The sequence below is a fragment of the Sminthopsis crassicaudata genome, chromosome 4 (assembly GCF_048593235.1).
Source record: "Sminthopsis crassicaudata isolate SCR6 chromosome 4, ASM4859323v1, whole genome shotgun sequence".
Lineage (NCBI taxonomy): Eukaryota > Metazoa > Chordata > Mammalia > Dasyuromorphia > Dasyuridae > Sminthopsis > Sminthopsis crassicaudata.
Genome location: NC_133620.1, coordinates 210,948,719 through 210,961,571, shown reverse-complemented (window position 1 = coordinate 210,961,571; position 12,853 = coordinate 210,948,719). Strand labels below are relative to the sequence as shown.

Genomic DNA, 12,853 nt, shown 5'->3' with positions numbered 1-12,853 from the left:
ATAGACTATTCTACTGTCACTTCCCAAGGAAATGGAGGAAAAGGATTTCTTCTAATGACCATAGCTGTAGTGCTCCATAACCTTTCTATATTTATCCACTATTCTTTAGTAGCTCCCCTCTCTAGTAATTCTCCACCAAAACAAATATACAGACTTCCTTTTACTATACAAAATCTATCTCCTTTTTTGAGGTGAAGTGGATTGGGCCTATGATTTCTCTGGTGTAGGGATGTCCCTTGTGGGAAAATTCCTTTCCATTAATTCAGATCAGTTGTCTGCAACTTAGGATTTTATAGGGTTGCCTGAAGCACTGAGAAAGATGATTTGTCCAAACTACAAAAAATACCCTGCTACAAATGAAGTCTGTTTATCCTCAAATGGATCTGTGATTTTATGAATTTGGAAGTTTCCTCCAATGATATAGAGGCTTGTCTGCTCAGCCTGGGTAATTCTTGTTCATATTTTCCCATAGGGAGGGCTTCCTGTCTCTGACATTACAAGGTAGCAATGGAAAATTTGGGTTGTTTTGAGTTTGAGAGACAGCATGCTGTAATAGAGAGAGTATTGGACTTGGAATAAGGAGAATCTAAGTTCAAATCCTGTTTCAGATGCTGAACCCTGGGCAGGTCATTTAATGCTTTTTAGCCTCAGTTTCCTTTCCCATACAATGAATGGATTGTATTTGTCTTTGGAGGTTCCTTTCAGTTCTAAATCTGTGAACTTATAATAGTGATGATGGTTTGGAGTCTAGATAAGTGGAGATTCATTGTATATTTTATCTGTGACCACCTTAACTCTATAGTTGCATATGGTTTCTGAATATAAAATGTATTTAAGCAGTCTCATATAATAAAGATAAATACCTATTATCTTCTTATTTCACTTGATTTCCATGATGGAATAAAGTTTCTCTGTCAGTTTTTTTAAAAATTATTCTAAATTTAACAAACACCTCCTCATGAACATTTACATATACAAAATAAAACATAGGAGAATTATATGAGAATCTATGAATCTATATTATGACAGCTTGCATTTAACATGTTGTTTTCCAAACTATTCTTAACTGTTTCCTTCTGAACTTCCTTATGTTCTCTTCTGCATATTTAAGGGGGGGAAAATCAAACTTTAAGGCCTTATTTTTTCCCTCTTTTTTTCCTCCTTTATTTTGGGGAGGGACACAACAATACTTAGCTCATCTCTTTCCCCTGTCAATCTGTTTTATAGTAGGCTAACCTATATGAGGTTGTATCACTTCCTATGATATTATGTCAGTTACTATGACTCAGAAAACCATGATCCATATAGGTATTCTTAGTACTCAATCTTTGCAATTTCTATATGAATTTTAGGAAGGATAACTCACTATAAATCCATATCTGTGGCTTCTACATGCTTTTGCAATGGATTTAATTCCCACAAATAGAATTTTCAATCAGAAACATTTATGGTGGCACCAGGTCACCATCAATCAAGGGCAAATCATGACAACTGTAAATTTCACCAAAGTCAAGACAGTCCTGTAGGGTAAAACTACATGCTAGGAGCTATACATATGCAATATTGGTTTGTAAATGGGCTCCTGCAGAACACTGAAACTCCATACATCACATTTCTTTATCCGCACTCTACTTTGGTGTCATTTGTCTTTCTGAACAATTTAGTCCACAATAGTTCGTGTTTCTTATTACTTTATCTTTAGTTTCTAGTTGTTATCCCATTGTCTAAGATTTCTAATATATTCTTTCTTTAGTATAATCAGTCTCCCTTGGTGAAATTTCTAATCTTTTTGGAAATGAAGAGCAACTTAAATAACAATATTGAATTTCAAAGATTATTCTTGATTGCCTTATGATTGCCAAGATAAATCATAAAATAAAAATTATATCTGCTTAAGCTTTTCTTAATTTAATTCTTTAATAGTAACTTAGATCTAACATTGTTACTACATACAACTATTACTAAATCTCACTGATGTTAGAATGAAATATCTTTTAACCTTCTGTATAGTTGATTAGCTCTTGTTTTATATGATTATTCACTTTAACTCCCAAATTATCTATTCATGCTTATAATACTATATATTAAAATCTTTTGGGGATAGGGAACAAGACTCTAAGCTTAAGACAAATTTTTTCAGTGAAAAAACAAGTTCTTAGTATGGAACTCTTAATGGTATGACTACATGCTTCAACTTCAATATTTTCCTCTTTGTTAAACATTTTTATTTATTTGACAGTACCATATGCTATCATGAAAAAAGATGAAATTTTGTGTAAAAATGAATGAATGAATACAGAACAGAGCACTATGTTATGCTCAGAAGGAGAGAACAAGATTAAAAAGATATGGTTCATTGCTTCAAGAAGCTTACAATGCCTTTGGCCACTTTTCTCTAATTTGCATTCTCTTTGTTTTAATATATGAAGCTCCAGGATCCATATTAATGTTAATCATCTGAGGAAGGTTGAGTACCATGTTAGATAATATTGGATATTAATTCCTGTGTGAATCCCTCTGATATAATGACCTATTGCCAGTGAGTCTTCCCCTGTGTACTCCCATAACTAGCTACTTTTTCCAGACTTCCACATGAGTAAAGGAAATTTCAGTCCTTTTCTTGAGCACTTGATTCTCCCTTCTTTCCTTCCTCCCTTTCTTCCTTCTTCTCCTTCCTTCGTTCCTTCCTTCCTTCCTTCGTTCCTTCCTTCTTTCCTTCTTACCTTCCTTCCTTCCTTCCTTCCTTCCTTCCTTCTTTCCTTCCTTTCTTCCTTCCTTCCTTCCTTCCTTCCTTCCTTCCTTCCTTCCTTCCTTCCTTCCTTCCTTCCTTCCTTCCTTCCTTCCTTCCTTCCTTCTTCTTACCTTCCTTCCTTCCTTCCTTCCTTCCTTCCTTCCTTCCTTCCTTCCTTCCTTCCTTCCTTCTTTCCTTCTTACCTTCCTTCCTCTTTCCCTTTATTCTTTCTTCCTCTTCCTTTCTTCCTTTTTCTTTTCTCCTTCCCTCCTCCCGACATCCTTCCCTTTCTTCCTTTCTCCCTCCATCCCTCCCTTTTTTTCTCCCTCTCTCCTTCTCTCCCCTTCCTCCTCCCTTCCTTTCTCCCTGTCTTTCTCCCTCCCTTCCTCCCTTCTTCTCTTCTTTCCTTTCTCCTTCCTTCCCTCCTTCCCTCTCTCCCTCCCTTCTCCCTGCCACTTTCACTCCCTTCCTTCCTTCCTCCCTCCCTCCTGTACTTTTTCTTTCCACAGTAGCTCTTACAATCCACAAGAAGAGGCCCATAACATTTCACTAAGAAGTAGCATCAGGGTATTGGAATGTGTGTTCACTTGAACTTCATGAACTCAGACAGCCCTCTGGTATCAGGTTGTGACATAAACTCCAGTAATTATTTTCTCTTCTTGATATCTTCTAAGGTCAAGGTCTTTCCTGTTGAAGCAAGATTCCAAATGTGTGAATCTCAGGATGTGAAGTAAATGACTTTTAATATATTTTTCTCTTTTTATTAGAAACCTAAATGTGTTCTTTCAAAAATGTAACACATTACTAAAGTTATAACATTTCTTTCATTGTGGTGTACAATGTAGAAAACTCATTGCCAGTAGTAACAGTAGTTAATCCCTGCCCCTAATAGGTATATCCAGCTTTTTAGTGAGGAGATATTTTCCATTATCCTCAAAGTTTTGAGGTGACTGCACAAGGTGAGGGAGGACATGCAAATCTGTGGTGACAGAAGTTCCTGAGGTGAGGGTAAAGATGGGGAATTTGAGGGTGGAGTGGGGGACAGTGGCAGAGAGAAGCCATAATATTAGTAATATCTTGGAGATTTACCACATAAAGCTTTAAGATCAACCAATATATCTCAAGTCTCTTTGTTGATGGGGGATCAGTGACAGACCATTTTGTACTGTTTCTGAAAGACTTTCAGAAAAGCAGATGTAGTCATCTCCCTTGGTAACCTTCTCCATTTCTTAATAACCTTTGCTCTCAGAAAGTTCTTCTGCTTAATTAACCCAGATAATTCCTTGTGCAGTTTAAGCCCAATTCATTCTTCTTCTATTTGTAAGGGGAAATGGAGAACAGCTGGTCACCATTCTCTATAATATGCCAAATGTAATTACGGCTTGGGCGCATGATCAAGCATAAGATAAAAGTGGTTTGGGGTGAATGAGTATTATTTCAAGCTTAACCATCTATAATAATAAAAAGGAAATGGAAAATAACTCTCATTTCTTTCTAGTGTTACCAAGCAAAAAATCTCTAATACCTGAAAGTAACTCTTTCAATTTGGCCTTTGATTTTTTTAGATTTTTAATGACACTTCAACAGAGTGTAAGCTACAAGAGATTTCTCCCCACAATGGGTTTTTACATAAACAGAATTCATTAAACTTTAAAATGAGTTTCACCTAGAATTTTCCATTCCATCACTTCCTACACATGCCAAATAAACAGGTAACTAGTACATTTCCTGTGGGGCCTGGACTATTTATTTGTAATGAAGTGAACTAGTGATATAAAACATGCAGAAAGCCAGGACATGAATATTAAGAAGTTCATGGTAGATTTGCATGTGGATGTCACTTAGGTAGGTTCTCGTTCAGTCTAATATTAAGAGAATGAATTTTTGAACAATGGCATAATAGATTTAAGGTGTACTGATGGCATGAAATCAAATCTGCATTGTTTGGAGTTTGAATGTGTTTATAGTAGCAGTCACTTCTGTGTGAAAAAATCTGACACATTTTTGTCTATAATCAGTAGATTTAAATGGAGATTGATACTTGATATGTTCATGGAACTATGATTTCATCGGTGATAGGACTATATTGCAAATTGTAGTTTGGGCCACACTACACTTTCTCATGCAGTTATTGTTCATGAGTTCCTCCTGTAAATTACCCATAAAATACCTACCCATTTCACTATAGTAGGAGTTCTTGAAATTTTTGTCATGAGGGTTTTCTGTTGGCAGTTGGTTGAAGCTTTTTAAGAATGTTTTATTTAATGAATTAAAGTAAAATACAGTGTTACAAAGAAAGCCAATTATCAAAATGTAGTTATATACCCATGTGCATGAACACATACAGATACACACATACAAGTAATCCAGGCTAGAGACATCTCCTGAACTATAGGATTTCTTTTTCTTTTTTTTTTTTTAAGTGTCTTGAATAAATATGTATTATTCAGACTTTTCATCATTATCTCATTCTTAGCATATGATGACTATAAATACACAAAGATCCTCAGTTGTCTTTTGTGTTGTTTCTCCTGTATAAGGGATCACTGTCATGTAGTAATCTATAAGGGTGTTTTGTTTTCCTTAGCTCTTTAGTATTTGCTTTCTTGATATCTTGACTTTTCAATATTTGCTGATGGTATGAGAATACTTTACTATTTAGCTGTCTCACTTAGTGCCCCTCTATCTGCTCTGGTTCACAATTTACAGTGTGTGTGTGTGTGTGTGTGTGTGTGTGTGTGTGTGTGTGTGTGTGCGCGCGCTCTCAAAGCAGAGTTATTGTGGATGAGAACCACCTAAGGAAGGTGATGTCTCTAGTAAAATAATTTAAATGTTCATATTTATATAGTACATTACACAAAGTACCTTCTGTTCTGGTAACATAATTATGTCCTTTAAATAGTGCAATTATTATTATTTATTTTTCAGGTGAAAAGTTGAGGCTTAAGTTAATGAATGAATAAATAATAATTTTTATTATTATTCTACTCTATGCCATTGTGCCTACTATTCATACTTCTGGTCCAAATATAAAAATATACAAAAATACAAATATAAAAATAAACAGTCCTTGACCTCAAAAATTTATCTTTTAATAGAGGTAAACAACATATATAAGGGCATGATATTCAAGGAAAGGAGTTTTGGCTTAGGAGGTCAGATATTAATTGATGTGATGTGACATATTACTCAGGTTGAGTCTAGTATTGTACTTGTAATACAGGGTATTTTCAGTAGGATAGACCAGAAGTGTAGAGATGTCACTTATAAGTCTCTTATTCATACTTTTACAGTTCTCTGTAAGAGAGGAATTTTTAAAAATTTGTGTTTAAATTTTTAAAATGTCTTACTTATTTAGTGTTCTTTCTTTCTAAATTTTGAGTTCCAAATTCTCTCCCTCCCTCACACCCCCTGAGAAAGCAATCAACATAATATAAATTATACATGTGAAATAATATGAAACATTTCCATCTTAACCATTTTTTTAAAAAGCAAGAAAAAGAAAGTGAGAAAAATTATACTTCAGTTTTTATTCAGAGTTTATTAGTTTTATTTCTGGAAGTAGATAACTTTTTAAATCATAGGTTATTTGGAATTATCTTGATCTTTGTATTGATCAGAGTACCCAGATCTGCTACTGTCCACAGTGGTCTCCTTGTTCTTCTCACTTCATTTTGCAGCAGTTTATTTAAATCTTGTTATGTTTTTCTGAAACCATCTTCTCCTCATTATTTCCACAGCACATTAGTAGTCCATCACAATTTGATGACACGATTTGTTAAGCTACTTGCCGGTTTCTAATTTTTTGATACTGTCACTTCCATTTTCCAGTTATGACTAATGTTTTCCTTTCAATCCTATTTTCTTCTGTTTTTTTTATATCTCCCTCTCTCTTTTTAAAAAATTCTGTCTGTCCTCTAAAGGCCATTTTGCTTCTAACCACTGCCTCCCTTTTGTCATCTTCCCCCACCTTTGTTTATTCCCTTTCTCCTATTTTCCTGCCTGGCACATTATATTTCTGTACACAACTGAGTATATATTTATATTCTTCCCTCTTTGAACAAGTGATGATGAGAATGAGGTTCAAGAATTGCCTGACTCCCTCCCACTTACCTCCTCCAGTATAAAAACTCTTCCTTACATGCCTCTTTTATGTGAGGAAAAGTTTCCCATTCTATCTGCCCCTTCCCCTTTCTCCCAGTACATCTCTATTTCTCATACTTTTTTTTCTTTTGTAAATCATTGCAAAATAATCAATTTATATCCATACTCTCTGCCTATATAATTTGTTTCGACTGCCCTAACAATAAAGTTCTTATTTTAATAAAGTTTAACTTTATTGATACTATTACAGTTACTCTTTTATGCTTCTCTTGGGTTTTGTGTTTGAATGTCAGATTTTCTGTTCAGCTCTGGTCTTTCCATCAGGGATGTTTGAAACTTCTCTTTTATATTAAATATCTTTTTCCTCCTGAAGTGTGTTATACTCAGTTTTGCTAGGGAGATGATTCTTGGTTATATTCCTAGCTCCATTGCTCTCTGGAATGTCATATTCCAAGTCCCTCAGTCCTTTAATGGAGAAGGTGGTCTACATTCTGGTCTTTATCTGGGAATGGTCCCTGGTCCCTTGCAGCCATGCTGTGCTTTGGAATTGTTACCAGGGCCCCTGCAACTTTGTGACCAACCTTGTCAGCTTCTCTGTGTTTTAGAACTGCAGCCTGTAACTACATATGTAGAATAAAGTTGCCTGCAATGTCCAGCAGAGGATTTCCTGTAATCCCTTTCTGACCAGTCATTTGATTTCCTTATAGTCTCTGTGCTAAGAGTTCCCAAAATTGCTACTGCTGTAGTCAGTATTGCCATATGTGATAGCTCTGGATCGCCTTCCATTCTGGTGTCATAAATTTCTTTTGCTGATCTCCTAAATTATCTTAGGCTGGAAAATGCCTCATCCTGAATTTTTGTTGGCTTTGCCACTCCAAAATTTGATTTGAGGTATTATTTTAAAATTGTTTGGAAGGGAATGTTGAGAGTTCAACTAGGTTGTCTGTCACCTGCCATCCTGGCTCTGGGAGAGAGGAATTTGAGAAATTTGACAAATCTAACTGCAGATGGATTCTTCCAGTGAACATCCTTATTCTTTTTGTTAGGTTAGCATTTGATTAAATTATTTATGAAATAAAGGGACCATTATCAAGGACTTTAAAAAGTTTTTGTTGCATAGCTTTCACTATTTTGGATTTGTTATAATAGGATTTAATCTCTAGAGTGATACGTTATTACCTTTCTAAACATGATTTGGAAGAGAAGTGGATTTAAAGTTACAACTTCTCATAACATTACCATCACTTGTCTCATTCACACAAAAGATTTAATTTTTTGAGTTAGCAACTGATACAAAAAGCTCTAGGTTGTTAACACTGGGTAATATGTTTGGTTCATTTAATGACTATCTAACCCTTTCATAATTATTCTTTGTCTTTTATTAATTTGGAACCTTTCAGTTCATGTGCCTTTTTCACAAAGCAGAAGTACAAATCTATTTTATTATGTTTCTTAGAGTAAGAATATATTATGTATAGGTGCTTCATCTTGTCTCAGGTACAATCAGGAGAAAAGTATAAAAGCATAGTAACATGTAATGATTAGTGCACAAGAGTTCTGATCCTAATTCTGCCACTAACAGTGCCATTGAGCAAGTTTCTTCTTTGACTTACAGAATCTCAGACGGTGAAGAGTCCTCAGAGACTACTTAATCCAATCCAGACCTGATTGAGAATTCTTTTTACAGTATATCCAACAAATGATCATCCAACTTTTATTTAAGAAACCATCAGCTCTACAGGCAGTCTTTTCTACTTTTAGAAAGCTTTCATGGTTAGAGTATTTCTTTATCTCTGTCTTTAATTTATTCCTTTACAACACTTACCCACCATTTTTAGCTCTGCCCTCCCAGGCCAAACTGAGGTTATTCTTTGTTTTCACCTGAGAGCCTTGAATTGCTAACATGATCTGCTATCCCACCTTCTGCTTTCCTGCCCCATGCCTAGTCTTCTTTTCTACAGGTTACACATCCCCAGCTTCTTTCATCAATTTTCATGAAATATGAACTCAAAGACCTTCTAGTTCTAATATTCTATATATAATTCTATCCAGATAAATTGGAATTTCTGCCTTTGATAAGCCAAAGATGTCTGGTTACACATATGCCTATATAGTGCTGTTAATAAGAATTAAATCTCCATATGGGCCAGAACTTTTTAAATTAAAAAACATTTTTAAGTTAAATTTTATTTTTTTTCTCTCTGCTTTACCCCTTCCCCCCCCCCTTTTTTTTTTTAAAGAGGAAACCAAAATCCTTGTAACAAGTATGCATGGTAAAGCAAAACAAACAACTGTATTGACCATTTCTAAAAATATACATATTTCATTGTGTACCTTTAGCCTCTCTGTGTGGAGCAAGGTAGGATGATTCATCATTATTAGTCCTCTGTATTCATGATTGATCATTGCATTGATAAGATAGGTCTTTGAAAAAAAGTTTTTCACTTTTGTTATAATATAAATTGTTCTGCTCACTTCACTCAGTGTTAATTTATAAGTCTTCCCAGATCTTTCCTTTTTATCATTTCTTATGGTATAATCAAATTTCATTACATTTATATTCTATAATTTATTCATTTGTTTCCCAACTGATGGGCACCCCCTTAATTTCTCATTTTTTACTATAATGAAAAGATCTACCATGAATATTTTTGTACGTATGCTTCTTTTCCTCTTCCATTGAACTCTTTGGGTTATAGGCCTAGCAGTACACAGGTAAATGACTTTGGGGACTTTTTTTTTTAAAGTTCCAAATTGATTTCCAGAATGATTCCACAAATTCAGAGCTCTACCAATTAAGCATCAGTCTGCTTTTTTTTTTCCCTGATGCACCTCAACATTTGTTATTTTTCCTTTTTCCCACCTAGCTTTGCTTATTTCATAAGTTGAACCTCAGAGTTACTTTAATTTCTACTTCTCTATCTGGAACCATGGACTGGTAATATGATTTTATTTAGATTGGAATACTTCCTTTTAATAATCCTGTTTGGAAAAGATAACAGTAAATGTTAAAGAGGATTGGAAAATTGAAACAGTAATGCATTGTTGATGGAGCTGTGAACTGATCCAGCTATTCTGCAGAACAATTGGTAAACTTGTAGTTTAAATAGAATTGCTCTTTCAATCTTTTCCTTCTGGTTTTTATGTGTGAGTGTGTGTGTGTGTGTGTGTGTGTGTGTGTGTGTGTGTGTATACATGCATACATATATAGATATATGGATAGATATAGATGATGTATGTAAATTTATTTTATGTCCTACAACTATGCTGAAGTTACTGTTTCAATCTATTTTTGTTGACTCCTTAGGGTTCTCTAAGTACATCATCATATCATCTGCAGGAGATAATTTAGTTTCTTCTTTGCCTATCCTTAGCCCCTGAATTTCTTTTTCTTTTATCACTCTAGCTAGAATTTCTAGTGCTATATCAATCAAACAGTAATAGCAGTGATAGTGAAGTCCTTGCTTAACTTCTACTTGTGTATTACCTTTTTTTTTGAAAGTAAGCATTTATATAGGAAAACCCAATCCAACCCCCTATTCAGTATTTAATGGCTTCTTCCTAAATCATAGATAGTTATTTTGCAAACATATACTATTGGTCATAAGGAGGACCATGTGAGTGAAGGGTGGGGGGTTGGGAACTTTTCACAGTTCCTTTCCTACTGAGTGTTGATAACTGCCTCTATAAAGACAGAAATATAATTGTTATATTTATTGAATCATGTTAGAAAGAATTTACAACTTTATGTTGTAAATTCATCTATCTATATGTGTGGGTTTCTATCTATGAATCTATTTATTATAGATAGATTATCATTTTGAAGTTGGGAAAGTTTTGCCATAACAGAAACTTAAATCCTGAGAGACACCATGTTTTTAATCAGTTCATTCTTCTTAGGGAACTCTGAGTTCCAAGTTCAAGTATTAGGATTTTGCTTGTGAGAGAAAAAGAAATCATTCATAAAAATTAAATTGATTCAATAGTTTTCAGGGAAATCCTTTACCTTTCTTATGACAAACTACAGGGTCCTAGTGTAGATAGTCTATGAAATACAAAATATCTCTGGGCCATCTGGCTACTCCTACAAACTGTAATCTCAAGCCTATAAACAATGAGGACAAAGTTATTTATAAAAATAAAATGTAACAAAAATGACAGAGAAAGTGAGAGGAGGAAGAAGAAGGAGAGAGAGGGAGAGAGAGGGATTAGATCTAGTGATTTCCTTGATATAAGGAACTCCTTGGTTAGAAAACCCATTCTATTAATTCAGGCTTTGTACTTAAGGTTAAATGACTTACTTGTTCAGGGTAACATAGTTAGTATGTATCAAAGATAAAACATGTTCTAGCTTGGAAGCCAGCCAATTTTTGATTAGATCACAATGCCTCATGTGTATATGTATCGAAATAATACTTATAAACTGTATAAATAATGTATCCTTTCTTTGTAGAGACAGTATAATGAAATTGAAAGTGCTAAATGTAGAGTCAAAAGATTTGGGTTCAAATTTGGCTCTACATTTCCAGACAAGACACCCAGTTTCTCTAGCTGAAAATGAGAGGTCTCTTCTAGCTCTAAACCTGTTTATTCTCTTGGCTTTGGAAATGCATCAAGTACCTCTATCATACTGTTTTCCCCATGTATTTATTTCACCTTGCCTCCCTTCCCACCATTTTGAATATTGTAACTCTCTCTTTTGCTTTTTCTTTTTTCCTCTCAGGCAATGTTCAGTCTTTGTATGGTGGAAAGTGGAGCTGATGAAGTGAATTTACATGGTGTCACTAGCCTTGGTTTAAAGCAAGCTCTGGAGTTTGCATACACAGGACAGGTATCGTATCAAATGCAAATTCAGAAATTTGAAAAATAGATTGCATTGAACCTAAGTCAAATAATCTTCAGTATATGAAATCAAATGAGAAGTAATGTAGCATAATAGATTTCAAGTAGGCTCTGGGGCTAAGAAGACTTGAATTTCTATTCTCTTCTGATGCCTGTTATTTCTGTCGACTTAACTTCTTTATATAGATCTGTATCAGTGAAGGAGTTTTTCTTTACAATATTAGTTCTCTATATGGTTAAAATGATGGGTCTAGGAAAAAATATAATATTCTCATAAATTTGCTTTCCATAAAGTACGGACCTAACACTATTTGAAATCAGTAGTGACATGAATGCTATATACTTTACCTTAATATTTCCAAATTGACTTAAAGTTCTTACTCCAATCTAAAAACTACCTTAAACATTTATTAAACACCAAAGATATGCCAAGCACTATGCTAAATGCTGGGGATTCAACTACTAAAAAAGAAAGGCAGCTTTTGCTTTCAAAGATTTACAATTTAAAGGGGAAGACAACACAAAAAGGGAACAAGAAAGTGGAGGTGGGGAGACAACAAGGGACATCTTATTTAATGGAGTTGAAACCCAGCAGATCCGAGAGTCCAGCTTTTGCCCTCTCTAAAAGATGTTTGGAGGAGTTTGGTACTCTACCTGACAGCCCTCTAGATAGAGAAGAGAGGGTGAGGAGATTGAAGGAGGTGAGTTAGCAACTTGGTGGTGAATTATCTGTATTCTTAGACATATAATTTTATATCAAAGTCCCCTGCCTGTTGTAGAATCCTTTGCTAATAACAAACAGCTCTCATGAAATCTGTCATCCTACCATTTGTCATGTGCATTTTGTTTCTGTACTTTGTTTGAACCCTCTAATAAGGTAGTATTCAGCTATGGTTAGGAGACCTGGATGTGAACCCTGGCCCTGGCAATTATTACCCTGGGCAAGTTATTTAATCTTTTTGTGGACCTTATTTTTCTCATCTATAAAATGAGAATAATATTTTTATTGCCTTACCTGATAAAGAACTGCTTTGAGGAAAGTGCTTTATAACCTTTTTAGAGCATTGTTTAGGGTTGAATGAATATTAACCCAGCATTCACAGTACATTCAAATGTCCCAGATATTAATGCATCTCCGGGCCTGGATGTTCTCCTGAGGTAGCCAGGAAATTAGGC

At 34.7% G+C, this 12,853-nt stretch overlaps 1 protein-coding gene across 8 annotated transcripts in view; it reads left to right on the top strand.

Annotated features, from left to right (window-relative positions):
• The window catches only part of KLHL32 (kelch like family member 32), a 290,510-nt gene that overhangs the window by 124,312 nt on the left and 153,345 nt on the right, over window positions 1-12,853 (top strand). For 7 of the 8 annotated variants that reach the window (XR_012489240.1, XM_074310243.1, XM_074310242.1 and 4 more), the window contains one exon: window positions 11,559-11,666. The exons of the other annotated variant lie outside the window; for it this stretch is intronic. Coding sequence is in view for 6 of the 7 variants with exons in the window: in XM_074310243.1 (XP_074166344.1) it covers window positions 11,559-11,666 (108 nt within the window). In the remaining variant the exon portion in view is untranslated. The remainder of the gene's footprint in view (window positions 1-11,558; window positions 11,667-12,853) is intronic. 8 annotated transcript variants of the gene reach the window in all.